The sequence below is a fragment of the Anser anser genome, assembly GCF_964211835.1.
Source record: "Anser anser genome assembly, chromosome: 5".
In the NCBI taxonomy this organism is placed as follows: domain Eukaryota; kingdom Metazoa; phylum Chordata; class Aves; order Anseriformes; family Anatidae; genus Anser; species Anser anser.
In genome coordinates this window covers 43,006,991-43,032,610 of record NC_139725.1, presented here as the reverse complement: position 1 = coordinate 43,032,610, position 25,620 = coordinate 43,006,991, and the positions used below count along the sequence as shown (strand labels likewise).

Here is a 25,620-nt window from a genome sequence, read left to right as displayed (position 1 = left end):
TTCAGCATCAGAAACAGATTCAACACATCACACTGCCCTCACAGAAATACGGCAGAGAACAGATGGCAGAAGTACATAGTCTCCATCCCTCCCTTTCATTTGCTTCGTAAGGATTGCCAAAGAGGCTGGTGCAGCCTGCACACCTACATGCTCCACATCACCTCTACTGGGAGGTCTGCCAGCATACGCTTTTCTTGGGAAGTAACTTGCAATCAATGCAGCAAATTGCACTCAGACACAGCTCCATGTTTCTTAGGTAAGCATTTAGATTAGTCCAAGTTATTAATCAACTAGGGAAATAAAAAAAAAAAAAAGGAATAAGGAAATCCCCTGAACAGGAAGTGGTCAGAGGCTGGGAAAAAAAACTAGTAGGACACATTGTCCTCTGTCCTCTAGGTATTTGCTTGTAACCATTGCTGGAGGGTGCTAGAAGGACACCTGGTCTGCGGCAGCACAGCTATCCTTACATTCCCCTACCACAACTTTGGCCAGTTACTGCCCCGGCACAACACAGAGAGGGAGGGAGAAGCTAAGCATGTCCAGCAGTGATGGCTGCACAGAACAGCCAAAGCTTACCGTACGTGACCATAAGCAGCACAAAGTTGGCGTTGCGGAGCAGACGAAGGATTGATTGCACGTAGGAATATTCCACTGTCGGTCGTGACTGGATCAAGGCCTGAGCTTGGCTTGGAGGGTATGGGGGCTTCTCCTTGAAGACTGAAACCAGACACAAAGCAGACCTGTTTGTAACAGCGCAACTGGGGAGCCTGGGCACATGCTGAGGATTGAGATGTTCACCGGACAGCACAGGGACTAGTAAAAACCAAGTGTATAAAACACACCAGCATCCCTAAGCTTTGATCTCTGTGCACAGAGTTAACCAGGAACAGAAGAAGACGGGGTCTCTCCAGTAACAGCTCCTGCCAGGGGGGAAACACCTTGCCTTCAGTTAGCATTTTGTGTACACAGTGGCGGGCAGCAGCAAAAGAGTTTGCAAGACTAACAACAACTTCGTCTTCCAGAAGATGGACAGCCAGCTGCAAAAGTGTTGCATGGCCATACAAATGCAAAAGTGGAACGGGAAAAGCCAGCCGACAAAGGAGGCCTCGTGCCCTGCAGTGCTCAGGGAGCAATGGCCTATGCCAGGTTTTACTCCAGGCCTGACCCTTCTCAGTCTGGGCACGCTGTCTGCTGTCTCTAACTAGCACTAAAGCAGCATCCAGGAATCCCAGCTGCAGGTGATCCACTGCTGTATTAGGGGCAGCACAGTCACTTTTGTACTTGTCTATTCCCCACCTGTGAATCATTGAAGTCTACATCTGACTCAACGATCAGGCAACACGAACAAGCTGGCAAGAGGAGTCCACACAGTCTACTGCCTGTAATGCTTTCTTCACCCCGCTCATAACTGGTTACCTTTTTTTCCCCCTCCTGGGAACAGCATGTTCTTGTGATGCAAGATAATCTACCTCCTTCTCCCTACCCTTAAGATGTAATCAGCCCCAAGCATCCTGTCTGCAGGCAAGAAGGATGAGAACCTTGGAATATTTTTAAGACTGGCTTTTAAAGAACTTACACATGCCAGAGTTTTATTGTGGGCAATCAAAGGATGAAATGAACAATTTGGCAGGTTCACTCACAACCCCACGCAGGCCCCTCACACTCAGGCTGATCGTCTCAAGTTCCACTTGGTTTCACGCACACGCCTCCCACCTCCTTACCTATGACGACCAGGATGAAGAGGGCTGTTGCCACGCCTGCTGTCATGAAGAACATGATGCTTATATGGTAGGCCAGCTTCTCCACGTCCTCCACATTGGGAACCAGAACAGGAGGGACCAGAAAGCCCAGAGCAATGCCAAGCTGAGCAGGAGAGAGAGGGGACACAGGTGTGACATGGAACCACAACACCACCACTAGCTCAGAGCTCAGCTCTTTGACGCAATCCTCCCCCACACAGTAAGACCTCAACTTGGCCTTCTCCAGCTTCACCTACGAGGAGAAAACCCCCCTTCATCACCTAACAACTGAAAGATAAAAGCCAGCTAACTAGGCCATGAGAGGTCCCCCCCACTGAACTCACAACTGTAAGGATATTCAAGGCAAGGTTTTAAAGCAGAATTGAGTAGAACTAATGCTTGCCTCCACCAAAGTGGAGTTCTTGCTTCCCCTGTCCTCCCACACACACGTTCCTGTGCATGCACACATCCCGCTCCTTATCTTGCATCTACGCTGGTGCTGACCTGATCACCTGCTCATCTGACTTGGCTCATCAAAAACAGCAGAAAACGACACCATCAAAAGACACCACAGTTCTCTACTGGGTTAAGGAATTGAACCTATTTGTCTTCAGGCCAGACAAGCGCAAGGGTTGACGCAACACAGAACCCTGCCCACTCGTGATGAGTGAGGTATCAATCTGTCTCAGCCACTTTGTGACGCTGTTTCTGAGTGAGCTCCCTCCCAAGACAAGGCTCACCCTGCTACCACTCACGCCTTTCCCACTGCAGCAGGAGAACCTAGAAAAAGATGAAGATTGAGAGCAAAGGAAGTGCTGACAGCACGTATCCTGAATGTGGAGGTTGCGCGATGGGGCTTGGCAACTGCCCAGCTGAAATGCTTGGCTCTAAAGAGCTGCAAGAAGAAAGCCTGCAGCTGTGGCCTCTGCTGTGCTGAGAGCCCCGCACGTCCAGCCGAGGAGCTCCTGCCACGACAGCACACGCTTCGGTGAGGACACTGGGGCTCTTCACTCAACGGCTGTTTCGTCCAGGAGAGTAACAAGGAGCTGCAGCAGCGCAGGTTTTGCCACGATGACAAGCAGCACTAAACGGCACAGACCTTCAGTGCCAGCCCTCAAAAGAGGAGAAAGAGCTGCTTTGATGCCTGGCAGCACTCTCTTCATAAAGTTGAAGCCAAAGTGCACTCATCGCATTTGGAGTACTCTAAAGACAAGAGGAGGCCTACAAAAGCCTTCCCCCCTGCTTTTTCCCCAACCTCCCCTGTGTTAGTTTCTCTTTACAGCCATGTTACAATCACCATCTAGTTCCCAAGGAGTGTATTCCCCTGCTCCTCTGGCCCTTCTCAGCACTTGCAATCCTCTCAGACATCAGAAAACAAGCCATACACGAGCTCAGCTCTTGCTTGCTCTCAGAGAGGTTCTGCACACTTAGCCCTGCACAGGGCAAACATATTTTTTGTTTAGTAACACTTGTTTTTTTTCCCCAATTTCCTGGTTTCATCCTACGTTTGCTGTTGTGGACAGTAAAAAGGCACGCACAAGAGCCTATAAGATGTAAGGACTGAGAAGGCACCCAAAAAAAGAGACAGCGGGTGGCCATGCAGCCATCCTCATCCCTGCTTGAAACAAAGATTTCCAATCTCCTTTGCAGGCTGTACCATTAGCTGGGAGGTAGAAAAGCACTCACATTACTGGTACAGTGCTAACTGAACCAATACAGACGAGCAGTATAAAAAATATATTCATGCTACACCAGTGCAGCCTCTCTATAGCCACTGCCCTCGTCCTCACGCTGAAAGGAGGTAAGAATATGCATAGCACGGAAACAAGGATATATTCAAACTAAGCCCATTGCATGTAACATTTCCTCATGGGAAACACCAGATAGATAGGAATCCATGAGCAAAATCAAGACCTGTTGCCCCACAATAATGCTGCGCAATAGAAGGATCCAGTGCTCAATGTCTTCAGAGTTCCTGGAGAGGGTCAGTTCGCGTAACTGGTCTTACTCTACAGGTAAGGAAAGCAAGGATCGAGAAAAGCAAGGACTGTGGTGCCCACAAGTCACTCCCAAGCATGGCAAAACATAGAGCAGAACAACCCCCAAGCCCTGTCCCTGGCACAGGCTCAGATGTGTCTCCTGCCTTGCCCTCTAGCAAAAACTCCTGGTGCTTTCTGCATGCTTTTGCCATCATATCTCCATGTTCCTGGGATGATGATGGACTCGTTTTGGAAGAGCCACTGCACGGGCCAGGATCAAGATCACAGAACAAATACATCCCAGGTGCCACAACTGCTGGCTGGGACAAAAATGGGCTTGTGCTCTCTAACTCTCCACAAGCACTCCTCCTCCATCCAGCTGGTGGATCTTTGAGACAGGGAGAATGCTTATAGTTCAAACAGAGCCATCTGCTAGACTCAGAGACAGCATTTAGCCTAAAGACATGTACCTTTCAACAATGTCTGACCAAACTCTTTCTGTGTCCAACTGTGCCCTCCTCCACTGGGAGGCTGCAATAGCCGCGGTCAGGATTGCAGCAGACTTCTGTGCTGAGTTCATTCCCAGCACCGGGGCATCCCAGGACCTGGTGGGAAGAGTCACCAAGAGACTACAAAAGTTCAGGCCGTTTTCAGCAGTGAGAACATTCAGGGATTCATTAAGCACAGTGAAGTGAAACACAAACTGGGATGTCCCCACATAGTAAGCCAAGGACTGGAGGAGTTAAGAGACAACTTCAAATACCACCAGTAGCAAAGGTAAGCCTTCCCAACACCCACGCGGCGCAGGCAGCCTCTGACACAGGACTAAACTTGCCAGAGCTCAACTTTGTCCAGACACAGACTGTCCCCTCGCTGTTACAGCTACTTAAGTCTGCTCTGCATTAGCTGCTGACACGGGAGACTCGCTGACTACCTGTGAGCTTGACCACCAGTTGGCTTAGAGGCTTTAAGCCCTGATCTTCATTAAATTGCACGCTTCCCTCTTCTCTGTACAAGGGAATCAAGCCTGTAGCTTCACAGAGAAGGTACTTACACTGAATCCAGAGCACACCCAGAGGGTAGAAGCCTGTTTGTCTCTGCAGCAAGTGTATTTTGGCCTTAGTGCAGTCCTGCTGCTCCAACATGCCTGCCCAGCCTAGGATGCAGCCATGCTTCAGTATTGCAGCCACACTGGGCTTCTCAGCGTTCCCAGAAGTTCAAACTTCGAGGAAAAGACTCTCAACAATGCTCCTTTCCAGTGGAGGCTGGAGTCCTCCTAGTCCTCACCTATCACGTTCCACGTGGGCTTCTCCACCTTTCACCAAATGAGATCTATAAATTGCTTCCTGGAAAGTGCTGCCTTGCCTTATTGCCCTTTCATTCCTGGAAGAACCGGGCTGGATTCCTGTGCTAGCTGCTGCTACAACATCAATCACATGATACTCACGTGAGTTGCTGAGCCACAGCAAAACATGTACAGGAAAAAGGGAGGTTTCTCTGGGACCACAGTCAAGATTCACTCTTTTTCAGGTCTCCCTCTATCCTTTCCTACCTGAAAAAGGATATTGAGAATCTGTTCTGCAAATCACTTGTAAATCCATTTCTGAGAAGTCCTATAGTTGCTGCCTATCAAAAAGGACTTACTCAGCTCTCTTGGGTACTTCTGTTGTCTTTTCAAAAGACCTGAACAATTTTTCCTAACCACAGAAGGATGCTTGTCCTCACTCTTCCCCTTCCAGAAAAGGAAACTCTTGTCCACTGGGAGTTTCTTAAACCTGTGAAAAAATAGGTGGTAGAGAGGAAAAAAAATCCCAGCAAAGCAATAGGAAACATTTTCTATTTCAGGGTCACTGACATTATTAATCCTATGAAGATCCCTCGACTTGGCTAAAACTGAAGATTTCCCAGGGGATACCCTGGATTATTCATTGCACTTTTAGCAACAAAGACAGGCTCTCTACATCATGATGAGTATTATACCACACGTACTTCACCTTTCACAAACAGATTTTCAGTTTGGTTCTCAGCAGGCCAGTACCCACTTCACCACCAGCCCAACAGACAACAGTGTAACAACCCATGAGCCAGAAAATTTAAACATTCCTTAACAGAGAAACATTTTTTCCTTCCTTCTCCATGGTTCCCACATTAGATCTGGGAAACTAAAGCAAAGTAAAAACAGAGAAGGCTCTGCAACGCTCTGAGCGACCTCTCTTACAGAGACCACCAGCCATTAGGGCTCATAGTGCACTCCCTCTCACCAGGGCACAAACTAGCATCTCCAGCCTCTGTGCAAGCAGAAACATCTCCAAGACCTATACAAATAGGGGCTCACTCCCAAAATTCAGCACTTCCAAAACATGAGAGCATCCCCACATCCATAAAACACACAGCACTGTCCTGATCCTCATGAATCTCCCTGCAGGAACCAGCCTGCTGGCACTTTATTTTAAGGCTTTGGGGTGATTTAAACAGAATAACAGGGAAGTCTACAACTACAGCAGAGTCCGCTGTATGGATGAGTTTTTTTTTGTAAAGGCTGATAAAAAAACAGCGGAAAGAATCTACTTCCTACCTGAATTTCGTCAAGGTGCAGTCCCAACACTGACTTCATATTCAAGATTCAAACATACACAAGAACAGATGATAAAATTGAGAGCAAGTGGCGAGTAAGATGGTATACATGTACCTGAGGTCTTGAAACGCGCAATGGGATGTCTAATTTATCTGATTATATACCAAGAGTCTGCTGAAGGATGATAATTAGTGCAGAATCAGCACAAAAACTGTAAATAAACGATTGATGGAGGAGAGGGTCTCCACCTTAAAGAAAACTGAGTCAGCAACAGGAATACAGAAGCCCAATAAAATCCCCAGGCAAGCAGGAATATTGACAGAAGAGACCACCACACCAGGAAGGTCAATTAAAGTGTTAAAAGGCAGAAAGAGAGATGCTGCAAAGGCAAAAAATACAACACAGAGAAATTGTGACAATGCCCTTGCAGGCTATGTAAGTGTCATGACAGGGATGCTGCAGAGACTGCATTTTTAGATTCCATAAACATCCTCTTCTGAGGAGAACCTACAAGAGGCAGCACAACTCATGATTCAGGCCTAGGGCAGCACAGCATGCCCACGATCAGCGTTAGCAAACAGTTCTGCACTGCACTCACATTCAGCTTCCTTGCAGCAGCGAGCTGGGGGGTGGAAACAGCTCCAAACCACTACGGCAATTTTAACTTGCAAGAGGGAACTGTCTAAAAGGAAAGCTTCTTAAAAGGAAATTCAGAAGACAAAGAAACTAACTGCTTGCAGGTGGCATTGAGACTGCACAGAGACACTGAGACACCGCATCAGGGGCTCAGAGTAAGTGTACAGAACATTATCAACACTTTTAGAACAGTAGAAATAAAAGCAACCACGGTTAAAGAGCAAAGAAGGAAAAAGAAAAACCATCACATACCTCAAAAGCTGTACTTTATCTCCTCAAGCAAGAAAAAGAGGAGACAGCAAGCTGGACAAAACTAAAGTAAAAGCTTAATTAGGCCAAAAACGACTGCGGAACAGCTTGACAAACTAAGTCAAAACTTGAGGCGCTGCACAATCAGGAAGCCTGCCAGGAAGTCTGGAAGGCCAAAAGATGATCACCACGGAAGGAAAACATTCGAGACAGGGAGAACTAAATGAACTCTTGCATCAGCACTCACTACGTGATTTTTTGGGGAAGTTTCCACCTCGATAGAACCTCTTCACATGGCAAAAAAAAAAAGTCTGAAGTGCTATCAGTGGAAGACTTTATTCAATTTATTGCAGTTAGTTTGTTCTATGAGGTGTCAGGACCAGATGGGATTCATCCAAACGTTGAGAAGAACGAGACAACAGAAAACCCACGCTACTCACACACAAACATACCGAACCGTTAACTCTGGTCCCTTATCAAAATACTCAAATCAGGAATGCAGGAAGGCAAAAGCAATACGAATTTTTTTAAAGATCCTGCAAATGCAGCACTCCCAGGAAACTCAGGGACCAGCAGACTGCCAGTTTGGCCAAATTGGCTGAAACCGTAACAATCAGACACCAAGGGTTTACATGTGAATAAATACCAAACCAGCGGGCTTTTCAGACGCTGCGATTTGAACACAACCTCAGCAAGTTCCCAAACCGAGACTTTTTTTGAGTTAGTGAAAACAGAGCATATCCTCCTCTCTTTCTTCTCCTTAGCACTTACCAGGGACCGCTGACTGCCCCAGGGCTGCCTGACCTAGGCCAAATGCTCCTACGCCCTCATGCACTGTACCTTTCCAAAGAATTGTTTCATGGGGAAAAAAATAATCAAGGGCTTCACCTGCTCTCAGCAAAGAGAGCTCGTTGCCTTTGTCAACACACCACTGGAGCTCTTCTACCCTTCTAACCCTTGACATCCACAGCAACCAAGGAGAAGAGGAATCGTCTAGAAAACCGTGAGGAGTATCATGCTTTAGAAGAAAACAAGGGACACTTGATTCTTTTTAAGGAGTCAGGCCCACTGCTCACACTGATTTACTTGTTTTCTGGCAGATACCTTCAAGCCTGCAGGGCTTCACATTTTCAAGATGTTCCTCTCCAGACACAGCAGTAAAAATACTTTAGACTTTTTTACTACTAGTATTTAATTATCATCCATTCTAATACAAATGGCTTCATATACCAAGACCTTAAAACAACAGGTGTGAGTCTCCCCAGCTGAATGATGAGAACTGACCTGACAACACTGACACCACAGAAGCAACGTTTCCTAGTGAAAAGCCTACAGAGCAAGCCTGTGCACAGCAACCATCACTCTTCTGGAAACCTCCACCTCGGACAACCACCAGAACTTACCAAGTACCACCGTGTCTCTCCAAAAGCCTTGCAGAGAGAACACACGAGCCAAGTGCGGCAACACCTGTGCTGCCCAGTAGTAACAGACGAGACCAGGTCAGGATGCTGCATAACCCACGTTAGTAGTCTTCTGGTACAAACCACTGCAAAGGTGCAGAATGTAACTGGTAGTGGCAACAGGACACGTATCTGACTGGCAAGAGGAGGAGGAAGCAGCACAGTTTGATGGATCTGGACACCACATGTGTGGTCACGGCAGGAGAGCCCTTAGAAAAGCGAACAGAAGGGCTCTCCTTCCCGTCCACTGCTCTTAGACATATGGGAGTGGGACTTTGACCCCCACTCGGTACAGACACCGGACAGTTCTGCCAAGGCAACAAAATGCATCAGACCAGGATCTCCACTCACCCTGGGAACCCCTCGGAAGAGGCACGTGTTCCAAAGTCCTGGGCACCACAGCCTCTTCCGTTACTCTTGTCAGCGTGTCACAGCTCTGCCCTGTAGCATTTCCTCCTTTTTTAACTACAGGTGTCTCCCATGCTATAACCACAATATTTCACCTTTGCGATAAGGGAATTATAGGGTCATAACCTGCAGAGAGCAGACAGCCACCCCCTTCCACACCCTGTGACTCCTACTGCACATCAGCCTCCCAGCCCCTTGCTATTAGCACAGGTCCCAGCTGCCTTCCTGCAAAAGACCTACAGTAGAACTGAAGATCCACAGCAAGAGATCTGTGCAAAGCAGAAGCTGCCACTTCCTACCCAGTATATTCTTATTTGCATTGCTGCCCAGAATATGCTTCTTCCATGCCACTGACAGAAATACTGAAACCCTTATGGGCCCACTGAAATCCAGGCCCATTGAAGTCAATGTACTTAAATGTTTGCACACCACAGTTTAGTCACCTTTTTTGCAGTGTTTTAAGAAGCAGAAAGGACCCAAGTGGTGAGACGAAAAAATGCAATCCAGGCCTCATGAGGAGGTAAGATAGACCGTAGGCTTTTTTTTTTTTTTTCCAAATCCATTCACACTGATACGAGAGATAAAGTTATTTCTTCAAACTGCACTTGCACAACCAAAGCTCTTCCGGAAGCAAAGTAAACTCCTTCCTCATCATACTTTTTCTGTGGCAGCACCTCCTCATACTGTTTAACGTGATACAATGCCAGATAACGAAGACCACTTCTCCAGGCAAGTCACTCAGGGCCTCCCAGCACTGAACACACCTCCTGGTTTACTGGGGAAGAAATGCAACACAGTAAAACAGCAGCAGCAGATAAGAGACAGTAAAGCAGAAGAGGGGTTTCGGCTCCAACAGCCACCTCAGCAGCTGCTGAAGTACTCAGCCGGGATGACACTTGGGTCAAGGACCTATTACAGTCACATAACAGAGCCAGTCTCCAAGGATCCTGCAGGGCAAGTACTAAGGGTGCCATAGGGCAGCCCCTCCCAGCAAAAACACTGCTGTCATTCATTTAACACCCATGTGAGTAAAGCTCAGCAAAACCCAAAAGCCAGCTGCTTCTGTGAGGGAAAAGGGTGAGCTGCTTTGGGCGTGTGGCTGGGGAGGGAGCACCAGACGAAATGAGCAGAAAGCAATAATTTCAGGTTCCTGTGCCCATTTATAGAAGCTCGGGCATTCCTGGGAAAGCCACGTCGCTATTTGGTCAGCACGCCCTCCCGCACTGAGCCACGTCCAGGACCTCAGAGCACTGCCCACACAGCACTCCTTGTGATCCCAGTGGCCTGATCCACCCTGCCCTTCTTTGCAGGAAGGGAAAGGAGCCAGGGCTGGAAAATAGCACCCCTAACTATTGCCACTACTGGCTCCTCAGTAAAGTCTTCACTGTCCTAAGAGCTAAAACCCCAGGAGATGCAGGGCCATGACTACCACCTGTCCCTATTTCTAACGGGGATCAGATCTCATCTGAAGAGATGGGGAGCCCCCCAGCAGGGAGGGAAGAGCAAGTGAGCTCTAGAAAGAAGTCTGCTTGAAGAGATGAATCCCACTGGACATGCTCCATTTCCACAACGCTTCTTGGACTTTCAGAGGCTGCCTTACCTGAAGGGCAAACAGCACAGAAGAGGGTTAGTAAGGAGGCGGAACAGCACAAAAGCAATGGCCATTCAGATGTTGCAGACCTGATTACTCACAGACACTCACCCCGCACCACCCCTTGCAGATTCTTTCCCTCATTTCAAAACACAAGGAAAGGACCTACCAGGAGAGAGAGAACATTTCATTCATGCCTTACCATCCACTTTGCCCACTTCAAAATGCATCACCTCATTACTGCTAGACTAATGCTCCCAGCACTATGCAGATAGCACTTAAAATCTCCGCCTCAGGCTGTCTCTTTAACAGAAGTCCTAAATCCCCTAAGTCACAGAGGCATCCCAGCTCCATCTGAACAAGGACAGACCCCACCCGGAGCTCAGTATGCTGCTGCATCATTTTTCCCCCGCAGGCAGAGACAAACATGAAATTGAAGTTTTCTTTCCTCCTAGTCCATCAACAATTTTTATCAACTCCTGCTAAAAAATGAAGCATCAAAATTACAGCAGAAAAGTCATCCAACAGCCTGAATCCTTACCCTAAGTCCCTCAGTCAGAATGGAGAGAACCAGGAAAAAGGTTGATTTTGATTAAAACAAAACAAACAAAAAAATACGCTGGTGACAGAGCAATACAAAGTCACAAACACAAATGTCTTTCATTGCTCCAGCACAACACAGTTAACACAGCGCTCTTAACGCCAACAGGCCTGAATAAGCGTTGCCCAAGCATGGCAGTCCAGCACATGCCACAGAGGCTGATGCAGAGCGCTGAGGAATTCCAGTACCTGACCAGCTGGCTCCAGCTCATAATACCTCAAATAGTCACAAGAATTCACCTCATTACTTAAACATCCCCACCACAGCAGAGACGAGTGCCGTCAGGCCACAGCACTATTTCCTCACCCCCAAAAGGTAGCAAAGCAAGTATTTTAAAGAAAGGGACAAGGCCTGCTGCTCCAGCAAACCCATACTCCTGCAAATGCTAGCATCTCAGAAGAGTATTTCTCTTCAACTGCAGTCTTGCTACCAGAGAAAATGACAGGACAATCTCCCTCTGAGGTGGAAACCAGAAGCCCAGCTGCTGGAAGCAGCACAGCCCTGACGCACACCACTCTCTCCTACCCAACTCTCGTGCATGGGACTAATGCAGACATCCAGCACCACGTTGCTCCACAGGGGACACTGCTGATGAAGTCAAAGACCCACTACCACTCACGGCTGCATTTCTGATGCATATCAGTCAAATTCCTCACAAATTAAAACACAGCTGAAGGGCATCAGTCTCCTGTTTCCTTACCCTAGAACTTCAGCCTGAGGAAAGGTGCCCATGTGGATTTTTCTTGCTCTTTTAAATCAATAAGCTGCTAGTAATATTTTAATAACATTAACAATCTTACGTCAAAGTATCCAATTTACAGGTAAATCCCATTCTATACTAACCCATATATGAACTTGCAGGGACAAGGAAAAAGAATACAACAACCTGTGCATTCCCCTTAAAATAGGAAAAAGTACAATGTAATGTAAACCAGCAGTGGGTAGACAAAGAGACTGTGATAGCCTCTGCAGGTATCCATACTCTCCTCGTCAAGTAGCTCATCAGCATCCCATAGAGAGTGCTCTATCTAATCCTTCTTTGCACTTCAGATACCACAGCCAACACAACATGACCAGAAAAGTGTGAGGAGAATCTGATATTATCTAGGTTTTTTTGGTTGGTTGTTTTTTTGTGTGTGTTTTTTGTTTGTTTGTTTTTAAGATATTTAACACACCATCTGGCATTTCAGTAATTTACTACTGGGAGCTAAGCTTGAACCTGAAGGTTACTGTCACACAGCAAGCAGTCACCGTGTCCTGAAGGGACATCAGCCCAGCAGTCACAGATGGATGAGCGGAGCAGCAGGGCTCCCCTCAGGACAGCACTGCTGAGTGCAGTTTAAGGTGGATAGCACCGTAAGAGGGCAGGTGTATCAAACAAAGAGGCAGTCAAACTGCTCTGCTCACCCATGTAGCTGCTGGTACTTCTGCCAGATAGGGATCTTAGTGCTTGGCATTTGATAAATAACCATGTCAGAGATGTCAACCTTGAGGATCTTTAACTTGGACTGTAACGAAGTAACGTGGTTCTGAAAAGAAAACCATACAGTTGTGAATGAATGAGCAGAGGGAATAATTTGCCATACTGGCATGCTGAAATTACAAACCCACCATACTATGCCTTCACTGTCACTCACTAAAATACACTCTTTAACTACAGACTCAGGAAAAAAAGGAAGCTTCTATTTCTTCCCCCTGCTCAACCTCACTGCTAAGCAAAATAGCTACTTTTCACTCACTGTAATTATGCACATCAGGACCCTTGATTAAGGGAATGAAATGAATAGGTCCTTGCTATGGAGTACACCCTGCCTTTAGTCATTGCCATTTCTTGTCTCCCTGATTCTCTAAAAGGAAAGTTTGGGCTTACAAAGCAAGGGTTATGTACTGACCCGTGGCCTTACTGCAATGTCAGTTCAACCCCCAGAGCAGTGCGGAGAACCAAACGTTTAACCAAAGTTTGCCTTTCACAATTGTTAGGCTAACCCGCTCCTTTCAGGACGATGAAGATACTACCTACGCACATAGCACAGGCTGAAAGCCTCATTGTTTGGATTTCTTATGCACACTATTGAGTAATTCCACCTGAATAACAAAAAAGGAAAAGTCTGACAGTGAAATGCTCAGTTACTTATTTACTCCTAAATCAGCAGTGTTCATGCCAAGTTAAATGCCTTCCACTCTAAAGATTCATTTAAAACACATAAAAAACAGCCCACTAGCTTGGGTGGTAAGAGTGAAGAGGGAAGCTTAGATTCACTCGGAGAAAGACGAGCATGATTTCTCTTTCCAAAAGCTGTAAGCCAGAGTCTGCCTAACACAGTTCCACAAACATCAGTTCCTCAAGTGTTATCTCCGAGCATTCACCTCTTTTTGCTACAGCAGTATCTCAATCAGTACAGAAAGCCAGGATCTTGGGGAAAGGAGACCTCAAATCTTGCTGATAGTTTTGTGTGCTGTAGGAAGAACCATGCTTTACAAACTACCCAAATTGCAAGAAACACTAAAATCTGAATGGAGCCCACCCACAGCCCAAACCAGAGTCAGCTGAAGGAAGTGTGCAGTCACGTGGAAAGGATTACATCAAGTGTTGGAAGTTAGAGGCACGGGTCTAGCTAAGCTGCTAATGCCAGACTACTTCCCTCTTCTTCACGTCAGTGTCACAGAGCTGGCCTCACTTCTCTTATGCCATGCTGCATCAGCATTATTCTATCTGCTTCAAGCAGCAGGGATCAGTGGGTGTTCCAATGCAAGGGTCAGCAAGTCATTTCCCTGATCCTTTCAAAACTGTGAAAAAATTATCTCCTCCAATCACTAGCTAGCTACCAGAAAAGCACGTTACAGCTTGAGCAAGCGTGAGCCACTGGCCTCCCTGACCTGCCTTTATACAAGAGTGCTCGGGGACCTTACCTCCTCCTAGCCTGGTGGAAGATTCACTTCATTTCAAAACAACTGTTTGTGGAGACTCCATGCCTTACTTTTACAGGAGAGAAGTTGGTTAAAGGCCTTTTCCCCCTTGGCCCAGTCACAAGCACTGTCTTCTGGAGACAGCTATTCTCTTTCGTCCCATCTAGTAGCCAGCAGGAGTAGGATATTGCCGTGTCAAATCCCAATACAACCGCAGTCCTGAGATTTGCTGGACACTCGGCTGAAAGCATGTTTCTCAGCACCGCGCTTCCCTCTCCAGTCCATCCCCGGTGCTACCCAACCACACCGCTGGAGCAGAGACTCGCAGACAGGGGAGCTGGAGGGAAACAGAGATGACTTCGAGGCCCAACACTGCTTGATGCCAACCCCTGCACCACCTCCAACTTTGTAGACGCAGGTCCCACTCACCTTGGCCACCACACCCACCCCGCAGCCAAACTGAAGCCATGTCCCTCCCTGTCCAGGCTCCAAGGGGAGCTTTGTCCAGGTGCCTCTTCCCCCAGCTGCGGCCCGCCAGGAGGAAGCACACACAGGCCCTGTGTATCTCCTCCTCTGCTTTTCGCTTGGCCCCTCGGCACTCCCTAGTCCCCTCCAGCTGACACCCAGCCCCACTTGGGCAGCAGCCATCCCTTACCTGGTTCCCAAAGACAGCGATGGAGCAGGCGGTGGAGACCTCGCGCGAGCCGAACCAGACGGAGGCGATGTACGAGGGCATGCCCAGGATGAAGACCTGCGCCAGGGAGCAGATGACCTGCCCCAGCACCGTGACGGGGAAGAGGTGCGGCCGCAGGCTGCCCAGCTTCACCCAGGCGCCCAGGGCGTTGAGGGCCGAGCCGGTGAGGGCGATGAGGCGCAGACCCCTCTTGTCCAGCAGCCAGGCGACGGGGAAGAGCAGCGGGATGTAGGTGAGCATGTAGCTCATGGACAGCCAGTCGATGGCGAAGGCGCTCACGCCGTAGAAGCGCATGAAGACGTTGTTGATGCTGCCGTACTGGATCCACTGGAAGGCGTTACACAGCGAGTAGCTGCTGAAGAGCAGCAGCACGGCCCAGCGCCGCCGGGACACCCGCACCTCGCCGGCGGCCCCCTGCCCCTGCCCCTGCTCGTCCCCGCCGGGCTCCGCCGCCGCCACCCCCGGCGCCTGGAGGCTCTCCTGCCGCACCATGCCGGCCCCGCTCGGCTCCCCGCAGCCAGCCCCGGCCGAGAGGCCGAGCACCTGCCCGGGAACCCCCACCCCGCTGCCTGCCTGCCCCTGCCCCTGCCCCTGCCACCGCCCCCGGCCCGGCCCGGCCCGGCCCGGCCCTCCCGCCCGCCCGCCGCCCCGCCCCGCCCCGCCCCGCCCCTGCGCGGGGCCGCCTCTGGGCCGCGGGGAGCGCCGTGTGGAGGGGCGGTGTCAGGGCCCCGAGGGCTGCGGGTGGCCCACGGTAGTCCCGGAGGGGTGCCCGGGGTGCTGTTTGCTCCAGCCGCCGTGCGTGTGCCCAGAAAGCGCAGCACCTTCCCCAGCGCTGTGGCACGCTGCTGCAGAGGCGGGCTGAGCGAACGGGGAAGTGTTCAGCCGCCAGCCGGGGTGTTCAGCCCTCAGCCTTGGTGTTCAACCCTCAGCCAGGGCGTTCAGCCCTCATCTGTGGTGTTCAACCCTCAGCCAGCGTGTTCAGCCCTCAGCACTGCTCGCCTCACAGCAGGGACAAAAGACCCCCCCCCCCCTCCGAATACCAAGGTGCCCGTCTGCAAATCGAAGGCACCGGGCAGACCATGGCCTCGATGCAGCCCATGGGGACACATCCCCACACAAAGCTGGCTGCCCAAGGCCCCTGCCAGAGCCCACAGATAAGCACTGGTGGCAGGGACACAGTGTTCGAAGGCACAAGGGAGGGTATTGGCGTGCTTACTAAGGCCTGGTGCAAGAGAGGCCGCAGTAGACATAGATAAACGGGAGTCACAAAAAGGGTGCGGATTGGCCCAGAATTTTGGTCAGGGACAACGCTGTTCATGTGTGTGTAGCCTCTGACCCAGTCTGAAATGCTGCTGTAGATATTTGGAGAATGAAGCGTTTTTGTTTTTCACTTGAGTTGGCTTTCAGTGAGTTTTGATGATGTGGCACGCTATGAAATGAAAACACGCAGTGAAGTCAGAATTAAAGCATTTCAGTTCGACTGAAGCAAAACAGCCAGAAGTGATGTTTGTTTTCATCCTCACAGGGAACTCTCAGTCAGTGAGTCAGCTTATGTTTTCCAATTGCTTTAGGAACATGTCACCATGGCAGATTACTGCCTAGAGATCATTTACGATCTGTAGCTCTTTCAATTAACATTGTTATCTGAATTGTATAAAGATTGCTCAGCATAAGCGTTAAAACATGGACTTGATTGCACGCTAGTGTTGTTCAGCTCTCTTCCAGCATTAAACGAGAAGCTCAAAGTTCACTAGAAAATATGTGAGTGATGACCTGTCTTTAGGACGTCATAATCCTGACACAAAATCTTAGGTCAGAGATGAAAAGGTGATGTTTCTTTGGCTTGTATTTACTTTGTGGACCACTATCAGAAGTTACTGGCGCCATCCTCCACATTATCCACCTGACTGTTGACAGGATCTAAGGCAGATGCTCAGCTTTGGTGCCTTTTTATCATTACTTGCTATGCAATCAAAAGAAGAGAAGCTTTGGACAAACTAATTCCAAGGAGAGCAAAAGTCACCTTAAGTGGCTCTTGCTGTCTATCCTCACAAAGGTCATATCTTGTCATCTATGGGTTTTCTTACTCACAGGAGTGGCCAGAAAGCACAGCTGGAAGCAAGTAAAACCAGTGCAACCCCCTCTGTGTAGTCTGCTGAAAGCACCTCAGAGCAGAGCTGCAAACCATCCTGTTCTGCTCCTCCAGGTCACCTGCCCATGGCTTTGCCAGTGAGCCTCCAGCCTCACCTGGGGAGCTCATGGTATTGGTACAACATACACCATTATTGGCCTTTTAAATAATAACCAAGAAAGGCAAATTTAGAAGCAAGAGCCAGAAAAGAGGTTTTCAGTTCCATTTATTGTTAGGTTAGGCATCCAGATTTACTCCAAGCTCTGGACTGAGAAAACAGAAAGGACAAAGGAATTTGTTCTCCTGATAAATAAATCTATAAATTTATCAGGAGTGTGATGAGTGATAGTGGTAAAGAGAGCACAGAGGTGAAATGGAAAAGAACTGTCATGGACCAATAGCTACTTAGTCTGGGAACTTTTAGGATAAAATAGTACAGAAATTTACCTTTTAGGTTCATCAAATCTTAAAAGATCTATACAAGATTCCCCACACTATTACAAAGGAATCAAAGTTACCCAGAGGTTATGAATATCATTGGCTAAAGAGTGGTCGAAAAAGAAAGATCGAGACTAGAAATAAACAGACAATTTTAGCATGACAAACTGCATTTGCTCAGAGGAGTGTCATTTGTTAATAATCCTGAAAGCAGAGGGGGGAGCAAAATTTGCAGATGGCAAGACATTATTTTTGTGTTGCTCAAGACCAATTTAAATGTCACCTACATTTTGTATGTAGGTCATACGACTTCAGGACTGTAGCTTTAGCTGTCCAGAACTGAAAGTGTTATCACAGTCCTTGGCATCTTTAATTTGTAAGCCAGGAATAACCCAGAATAATGGATTTGTGTCCCATATGGAAACCTGTAGACAAAGAGCTCTTGGCAGCAGAAAGGAAGAAATCAGTGACCATCCGGGACTGAGCATTGTTTGCAGGCTTGGGTCACAGAAAAGAGAGGGAAAAGAAAAAGTAAAAAGAGTGTAATTTAAAAAAAAAAAAGTTTTGATACTGGCATGCATTAGGAAAACATTGAGGGTGGATATATTTGTTCACATGACTAAAGGAAGAAAAAGGGCACACACAGAAAAATCTTTAGATATATGAGGGGAATAAGAAATACACTTAATACACTTTGGTCCTCTTCCTCCTTCCTGCCAGCCCTATTCCAAAGTAGAGTCAGAAACAGTTTGTCATCCTGAGTTGCCTCCTAGTCCCACCTTCAGCTCCTAAATTTCTCCCTAAACTCCTCAGTTTTACCAGTCGCCACCAGAAAGTTCATAGTGGAGCAGAGCCTGCCAAGTAGGAAGCCTTCTGCTCAGAGCAAACCACTGTCTTAGCCCAAACAGCAAAGTCAAAGAGTAAATTAAGAATGACTAAAACACAGCCCCTACTGAAAATAACAGCTGAAAGCAGAAGCATGAAGGCCGCGCTCAGACCCTGGTGACTGGAGCCTGTCAAGCCAAGCAGCCCTGAATCCCCCACAGTCAATTCAGTCGAGTATCATTCATGTACATAGGCCCACACTTCCCAGAACTCCTCTCCTCTGGTTTCAGGGCTGCTTGGTTTTGTTTCTGGCTTTATGAACTCTTCAATCACCCCTTTATATCACTCGCCAATTTCTGGACAAAAATAAAACTCCTATGCTTTGCATTTCTTCCCCTCTTCATTGCCGCATCTGTTTCTACTCAGATAAACCTCTCTCTCTTCTAGAAGCAGCACAGCAGCTGCCTTTGGATTTCCCCAATCACAGCCTCTTTATATAAAAATTTCTTAGCCATGAAGAATTATTTATATTTCAGGACAACCCCTTGAAGTGAATTTTAAAGCTAGAGGGAAATCTCCTGTGTAGCGAGGTTGGCACAAGTACTAACAGAGGCTGCAGAATTCTGTAGCCAAAAGCATCTGTGAAGGTTGGAAGGCACTAAACCGTAGGCAGAAGCAGGTCCCAAATTAAATGTAACTTGTTAGGCCATCAGATAGAGCCTAACATCTCTGGCTTCCTTACTGACCTCAAGAAAAAGCCAGCTTCTGGCACTCTTGGAATACATTCTGCCTTCGTGACCAGTGAGGATATGCAGCTTACGTTCTGTAAGGGGTGAAGAATATGCCTTGGAATGAGCTTGGTTTTCTCAAAGCTCCCCCAAAAGACATAAGTCTAGGGATGATGTTGGCTGTGATAACACAGCTTTCTGATTTCTGGTGGATAACAACAGGTAAAGATGTTGAATGGGTGGTGGGAATTGACTTGGAAAGTGTGAGGAAGGCACATCAGAAACTTATTCAGGAGAGTGATTCCTTGAAGCCTTTTCCCTCTCAAATTGGGTCAGAGGCCCAAGGAGTAGGTGGCCAAAAGGTGGAGGTTGCCAGGGGCAAAGTGGGTGCTCGGGGATCTACTGGATCTTCCAACCACACAGATCCTGCAGGGACGTCAGAGGAAGCTTGGGCTTCTTCCAAATGGGAAGTGTGTGCAGTCACAGGATCAAAAGATGTCCCTTGCTCTCAAATTCACAGCAGTGATTTGTGCCTCTTAAATTTTATCATTGCACTTGAAAGATTTAGTTAGCACAGCTCTTAGGTGGCCTTATCGCATTTTTGACTGATGGGATTAAGGCCTAGAAACAATGTCAGAAGACCTCCCCTTTCACAACAGGGAAGATTGCAAGGTCTGTGTCAGGGGAGGCTGCCACAGATGAGTTAGACATTAAAACTCAGTGCCTTTATCAGATGAAAGGAAAGAGGGAGAAAGCTGGGCCGCACATGGGTTTAGGCTGATAAGGACAGCGGCTGGGGAAACATTTTGAAGGTGTTTTAGCTCCTGACCTTAGAAATTGCAGAGAGAGGGGCATGTGTTCGTAACCGCAGTGCTGCAGCAGTCCCGGCAGGAAGGACAACACTTCCACTGGGTCCAGCGCCCCAAGGGCTTTAGTGGAGGTCTTCAGAAGCCACCACTCCTGCCTCCAGCCCCTGCAGCAGGACCCGAGCCCGACCCTTGTTCCAGGCCAGAGCAGGGAAGGCTGCGAGCCCTCTGCTGGCACCTGTGGCTTTCTGCATCCCACCAGCCTTCAGAAAGCAGGAGCCAGCACACAGCTTACGAGTCCCGTGGGTTGGTGTGTTACCGTGCGTTAAATAGACGATTATTTTGATACCCTAAACCTTTATGAGTCTTTCCTGTTATATTTCTTGTGTAGAGATCCGGGGACACAGTGACAAAGGGCTACATTTACAACTGCAGCGTGCAGGCCCTGCAACATTCAAAATTATGCAAAAATTTCCCCTACACAAAGCAGGATGGCTCGGGTGCACAACCTGGAATCTCACCTAGGGAGACTGCCGGCCTCAGAGCCACCGGAGCTGGTCAGGGAACGACTCTGAGCACCCAACCTCAGGTGCTCAGGTCCAGCTCAGGTGTGGTGTTGTACGGAGGAATCGCGCAGGCCTGAGCTGCAAAGAGTACACGGGGCTGCACAACTGGCGTGCTAATATTCACGCCTTCCTTCCTGCAGCGAGAAAAAGGCAAAAGAGGAGTGTACAGGGTGGAAGAGCACTTAGAGCCCTGGTTCCTCAGATGTGCCGGTTGTTGGTTAGCGCACACCCCTCGAGATGCAAGGCGGTTACCCTACCTCTGCATGGCCTTCTGCAGACAGATATCATCAACTTGTCTGCCCTATGCTCAGATCTGGCCAGATGAGAACCAGCTCTCATCCAAAAGTGTGTAGCTGGTTAGTGCGCTGTGCTGCTTCAGCTTCTAAGCCCAGCTCTCAACTTCTTCCTGCGAAAGGCCGTGGAGACAGCTATGCATGGTCTCTGTTGGCTCTGTTATTGGAGCAAAACCACCTCCCTTCTCTGCTGTGCACCAGGCACGCACATGGAGCATGAACACCTCTCTGCTCAGTGCAGAATAAAAGAAGTGAAAAAAGAGCCAGCTAGACTCAAAACTCAGCCACAGTCTAGATTTACATCCCCAGTCCAGATCAGGGTCACAGATTAACCCCAAATGCCAAATTCTCGAAGTATATAAACCCTTCTTACTCAGCATCCTCCAGCCTTGATCTCAGTGAGTCATACCAGTTCATGCCAATGACACAAAAAAAAAAAAAAGGTTTTCATCTCCTAATGCTTGCAGCTGGCATTAATGAATTCATAATTAAAGAGTGCTGGAAATGTGCATAGCTGAGTACCAAAGTCAGGCATGTTCCTCTTCTTCCTCCCACTCTCAATTCAGCAAAAAGGAGAAACCCAGGACAAGTACTGGGGACCAGGGTACCATCACTGGGTCTCAGAAGAGAGTAAAGAATTGGTGCAGGGGCTGGGAGGAACACCCCTTGTCTCTGCGTGGATGTCTCTGAAGTGGTAAGAGTCTCAGCAGCTGGCATCTGCAATATCAACTTCAAGAAAAATGATGTTATGTAGGAACCTTAACACACTGGTTCTGACCCTGCTTTGGCAGGAAATGAATATACATTGCCTACGGCTTAGTTTGGTAGGCTTTTGATTAACCTCATAAACCTTTTGATTAACCTGATTTTGATACAACCTCACGTATACAAATGTCGCTGCCTCCCTGCTCAGATCCCGTCCAGAGCATTAATAAACAAGGTGGCAACAACATGGCAGAGCAAGAACACAGAGCACGCAAGCACCATGCTGTTTTCTAGGACAAAGTCTCACTATTTCATGCCACATTTGCTTTCTCTCTCCTTGCTAGCTTTTGATTTGTTTCTCAGCAGTGATTCCTGATCTTCTTTGAACTCTGAAATATCAGCATCCAGACAGTATTCTTGTACAACCAGTGCTGCTTTGGACACCATGCTCATTCCAAGAGACAGAGGGAGGGTCCCTTTTGTGTGCTGTTGCTTCGGTTCAGTATGCAGGAGATGATCCTCTTGCTGATGAGGGCTGGCAGCGCTAGCAGAAGTGACTTCTGAGACAGGCTTTGCAAAAGGAGTGTATAAATACTCTGGAGCCACTGCAAAGTGGGCAGCAGAGCTGCCTGGTCTGTCCTTTGCCAAATTAAGACATATGCCTTGACTTCTCTTCTGGCTCCTTGCATACTCTGCTTGGGTATTGCCCCTTTTTCTCCCCTTGAGAGAGAAAACTGAATAAATTGACCTGCATAAATTTGGAGGGAGGACATCACAGTGATGACAGCTGGGACCATAACAGCAGCATATAATAGGAGGAATGTACTTTCCCCTGGGCTGGCTCTGTTTCTCCCCACCTTGACACCGACCCTATCAGGAACCTGCAGCTGAGCTGAGGAGGATGAAGCAGAAAGGGAATACCAGGCATAAATAGTGCCCTGGGCTTCCCATCTGGGGAGCTACGTTAAGCTTACGTCAGCACCGGGTGTCATATCTTTATTTATCTTACTGTAGAAGCAGCCCTGAAATGCTGAGCCTGGATCCTTGTGAAGTGCTGAGTATGTGCTTTTCAGGGGGATGGAAAGGAAGAAAATGATTGCACCTTCTGTATTTCGTGACTTGCTGCCCTTCTGCGGAGTCGCCTGAGCGCCGTGGTCTGTGGGAGGTGCCGAGGTTCTGCGGAGGACATAAGGGAAAACACAGCTCTCGTGTCCTCCTGCTCCCCTCTCCAGCCTCTGGCTGTGTCAGCAGCTCTGTGCCTCTGTTTCGTCCTGCTGCAGAGAAGACACCGGGCAGTACGTAAATTTGGAGACAACTTTTGCTAAGGCTTGAAGGGCATCCACAGCGGCTGCCACCCGGTGCCACCTCCTCCCTGCCCTCACTGCTCTCTCAGCCCCCACGTGTCAGGCTTTCAGCTGGCTTTGCCCAGGATATATCCCCAGCAGAGCCCAAGCACTTTACAAGAGCTTTCCCGGGTATCTCAGTGCTGAACTCCACCATTCTCATCTCCTGCACGACAGAGGATCAGCGAAGTTATCACATTTCCACTTGGGGCCTGACCATCCCTCAGCAGCAGCCCTCACACAAGTTAATCTTGATCCTCCCCGTTTTTTCCACGGGGTCTGGTGCCAGCCAGGCTAAACTCAAAGGCACTGTGCCGTACAGGAGTGCAACCAGAAAGGTTTCTGGGCTGTGAGGCGAGCAGAGCTCAGCCTGCGCCCAGCAGAGGTCGGCACAAACGCAGCGTTTCGGCAGGCTGTGACAGCAACGAAGAGCAATCTTTCCACTTGGCCTTCCTTCGCTCAAAAAGAGCCTCTCTGCCTGCTGCAAACCCTCATCACTGCTTTGAGAGAGCTCTTACTTAGATGAGGGACAAGGTGGTGCAGCAGAAAGGCACTGACAAATGGCCGCAGCCTGCCTGGAAGGAAACAGGCCCAGCGGCACCCCGTTTCTGCGCCCAGACACGTCCCCTTCCCGGGAGCAGCACCCTGCTCCTGGAGGCTGGGCATGGCCACGAAGTGCTCACAAGGCCCTTTAGAAGTGCAAAAGACCACTGAAATGAAATTCAAACAGAATTGCAATCAAAGCAATGGAAGATGACTGCCCTGCTGGGCCACCACCCTGTCCTTCGCTCCTGGTTTGAGCTTGTTAACAGCCCATTTGGTGACAACAGGGAGGGCCATGCCGGAGGACAGGGATCAAAACTACTCGGGTGAGGGGCCCAGGAGCCTGGGAAAGAGAAGCTAGGAGCAGCAGAGGTACAGCAGTGACGGGATCTCCTCACCTGGCCTGAACAAGCAGCTTGTGCAGCATGGCCTTGGGACAACACCTTTGTATCAGCTACTGGTTGAAAGCCTGGTGACCCTGAGCGGATGTGCTGTCCCCGTTGTTTGGGTGCTCAGGTCTGTCTCCTAGGCGAACCACTCCTCACAACACAGCAAGACAACCTCTGAGACACCTAAGAATAACCAGCAAGAGCGGAGAGGTCAAAAACCGCTTGAACCATGTAAATCATCTTCTCTGACTGAGACTGGGGCAAGGACAAGTCAGATTGGAAGTTGCCTGGCCTAGCACCAACGCCGAGTGCTTGGCCGATGCGGCCGAGCACAGAGCTGCCTGGAGGCCTTCCAGCTCGCGGCCGGCCGTGCAGAGGAAGGGCACCCTGGCTGATGATGCCAGGACTATTGTTTAGGTTCTGGAGAGGATGTTGTTGCAAACCCGTCTCCCAGTCTCACCGCTTACCACTTATTTTCGTTCTGAGTTGCAGTAATAAGCCTGAGACGTTACCAGTGAGTAGTCTAGCAATTCTGTGGGCATTTCAGAGAACCCCACCCAGCCTGCAGGATCTCAGACCTTGACAGCTCTGCAACAAAAATAGTGCCTTTGTGTCTGTGCGGTACGCGTGCATAAGCCTAGGACCGTCTCCGTCTGCAGCTAAAACCAAGCTTCGCATCTAATAGCCACGGAAAACACAACGGCTGGCAGCAGGGACGGCGGTTTCACGTTATTGTCAGTGATACTGCATTGTAAGTCAGTGCAGGCTTTGCTGGTGCTGTGCTGCATCCTTCAGTGAGGAGAGCGAGCCTATGGTGCCCTGCACAGCAACCCCAAGCGAGGCAGCAGTAGCTCTTTTCTCAGGTTCTGCATCACCCCGCAAGCACAAGTGCATCAGAGCCCTGAGGAACAGCAAGGAAAAAATCCAGGAGCAAACCCAGTGGAAGCTAAAGGAGCAGAAGTGGAGCCTTGTAAACCCCCTGTAGAGCTCAGGACGGTCGTCACTGCCAGGCTTAAAGGTCCAAATCCCTGAGAAATGCAGTTTGGGAAGGGTCTTTGTAGCCTGGGTGGCTCCAAGCAAGGCCCGTGCAGGGGACCAGCAGCTCTGGCTGCTGCGTGAATAGATGGCGTGAAGCCTCCTGGTGTGAGATCTAGCAGAGAGAGGAGGTGCAAGATGCTGAAACTGCTCCTGAGGCTTTGTTTTTTCTAACATGGAGCCTGTAGGTGTGTTCTGGGTGTTTCGTACCCCAGCTGCCACCATCCTCTCCTGTGTGCGAGCATCCCAGCGTGATCTCCCCCCGTGCCAGCACTGCTTCTGTAAGGCGCTGACACCCGGGCTGAGGAGCTGACACCCACCCGGGCGTCCCCAGCAACGGTGCTTCCCATGCTGGCTCTCCAGCTGGAGGCAGGAGGTTCTCAAACCTCTTCAGAGGCCACGGCTGGAGAAATCGCTGTGCTTCCTGCACCTCTCCTGAGGATGGCTCCCTCAGGCACGACAACGCTTTGTTACCACCCCGCTGGTGAAAATGGGCACAGCACAGCATACTACAGGCTTTTCCTGACTGCTCTCAGGGGCTACGCTGATGGGCCTAAACCCATCTGGAAATATGCCCCTTCTCCTTGCCTGAAAGAAGGGTATGTAGAAACTGAGGCATTTAGCTCAGTTCCTCAATTAGAAGCCTGCTTGTGGTACCCTATCCTGAAAAAATGGCAGCTGATGCTCCTCAGCGAGGCCAGCAGACCCAATATTAGCAACAGGACCTGTGCTGGCAGGGGGGCTTCAGCCTTGTGCAGGGGCTGGGGCTGCTGGCCAGGCTGCTGGCCGGTGGGGGAGTGAGGTGCAGAGCCCGTCTGTGCGGACCGCCGGTGTTTCCACGAGATCCCCCCCAGCAGAGCCTCGCTGCTTTGCAGTGCAGGAGGTAGCCCGGCATCCTCCTGGGGAGGAAGAGCTGTGGCAAGGCAGGGGAAACAGCGCAGGCTGCAGCCGTGTGCCCCTTGGAGCAGGGCTCCTGCCA

General features: G+C 49.3%; 1 protein-coding gene across 4 annotated transcripts in view; it reads right to left on the bottom strand.

Annotated features, from left to right (window-relative positions):
* FLVCR2 (FLVCR choline and putative heme transporter 2) overlaps nucleotides 1-15,425 on the bottom strand; it is a 34,796-nt gene extending 19,371 nt beyond the window's left edge. For 2 of the 4 annotated variants that reach the window (XR_014585489.1, XM_083839747.1), the window contains exons 1-3: nucleotides 14,801-15,424; nucleotides 1,722-1,863; nucleotides 577-717 (exon numbers count right to left, since the gene is read on the bottom strand). Coding sequence is in view for 1 of the 4 variants with exons in the window: in XM_083839747.1 (XP_083695873.1) it covers nucleotides 577-717; nucleotides 1,722-1,863; nucleotides 14,801-15,331 (814 nt within the window). In the remaining 3 variants the exon portion in view is untranslated. Of the gene's footprint in view, nucleotides 1-576; nucleotides 718-1,721; nucleotides 1,864-14,800 lie in introns of all 4 variants that reach the window. The other 2 variants (XR_014585488.1, XR_014585490.1) reach the window with 2 other exon arrangements.
* Between the last annotated feature and the right edge of the window lie 10,195 nt (nucleotides 15,426-25,620).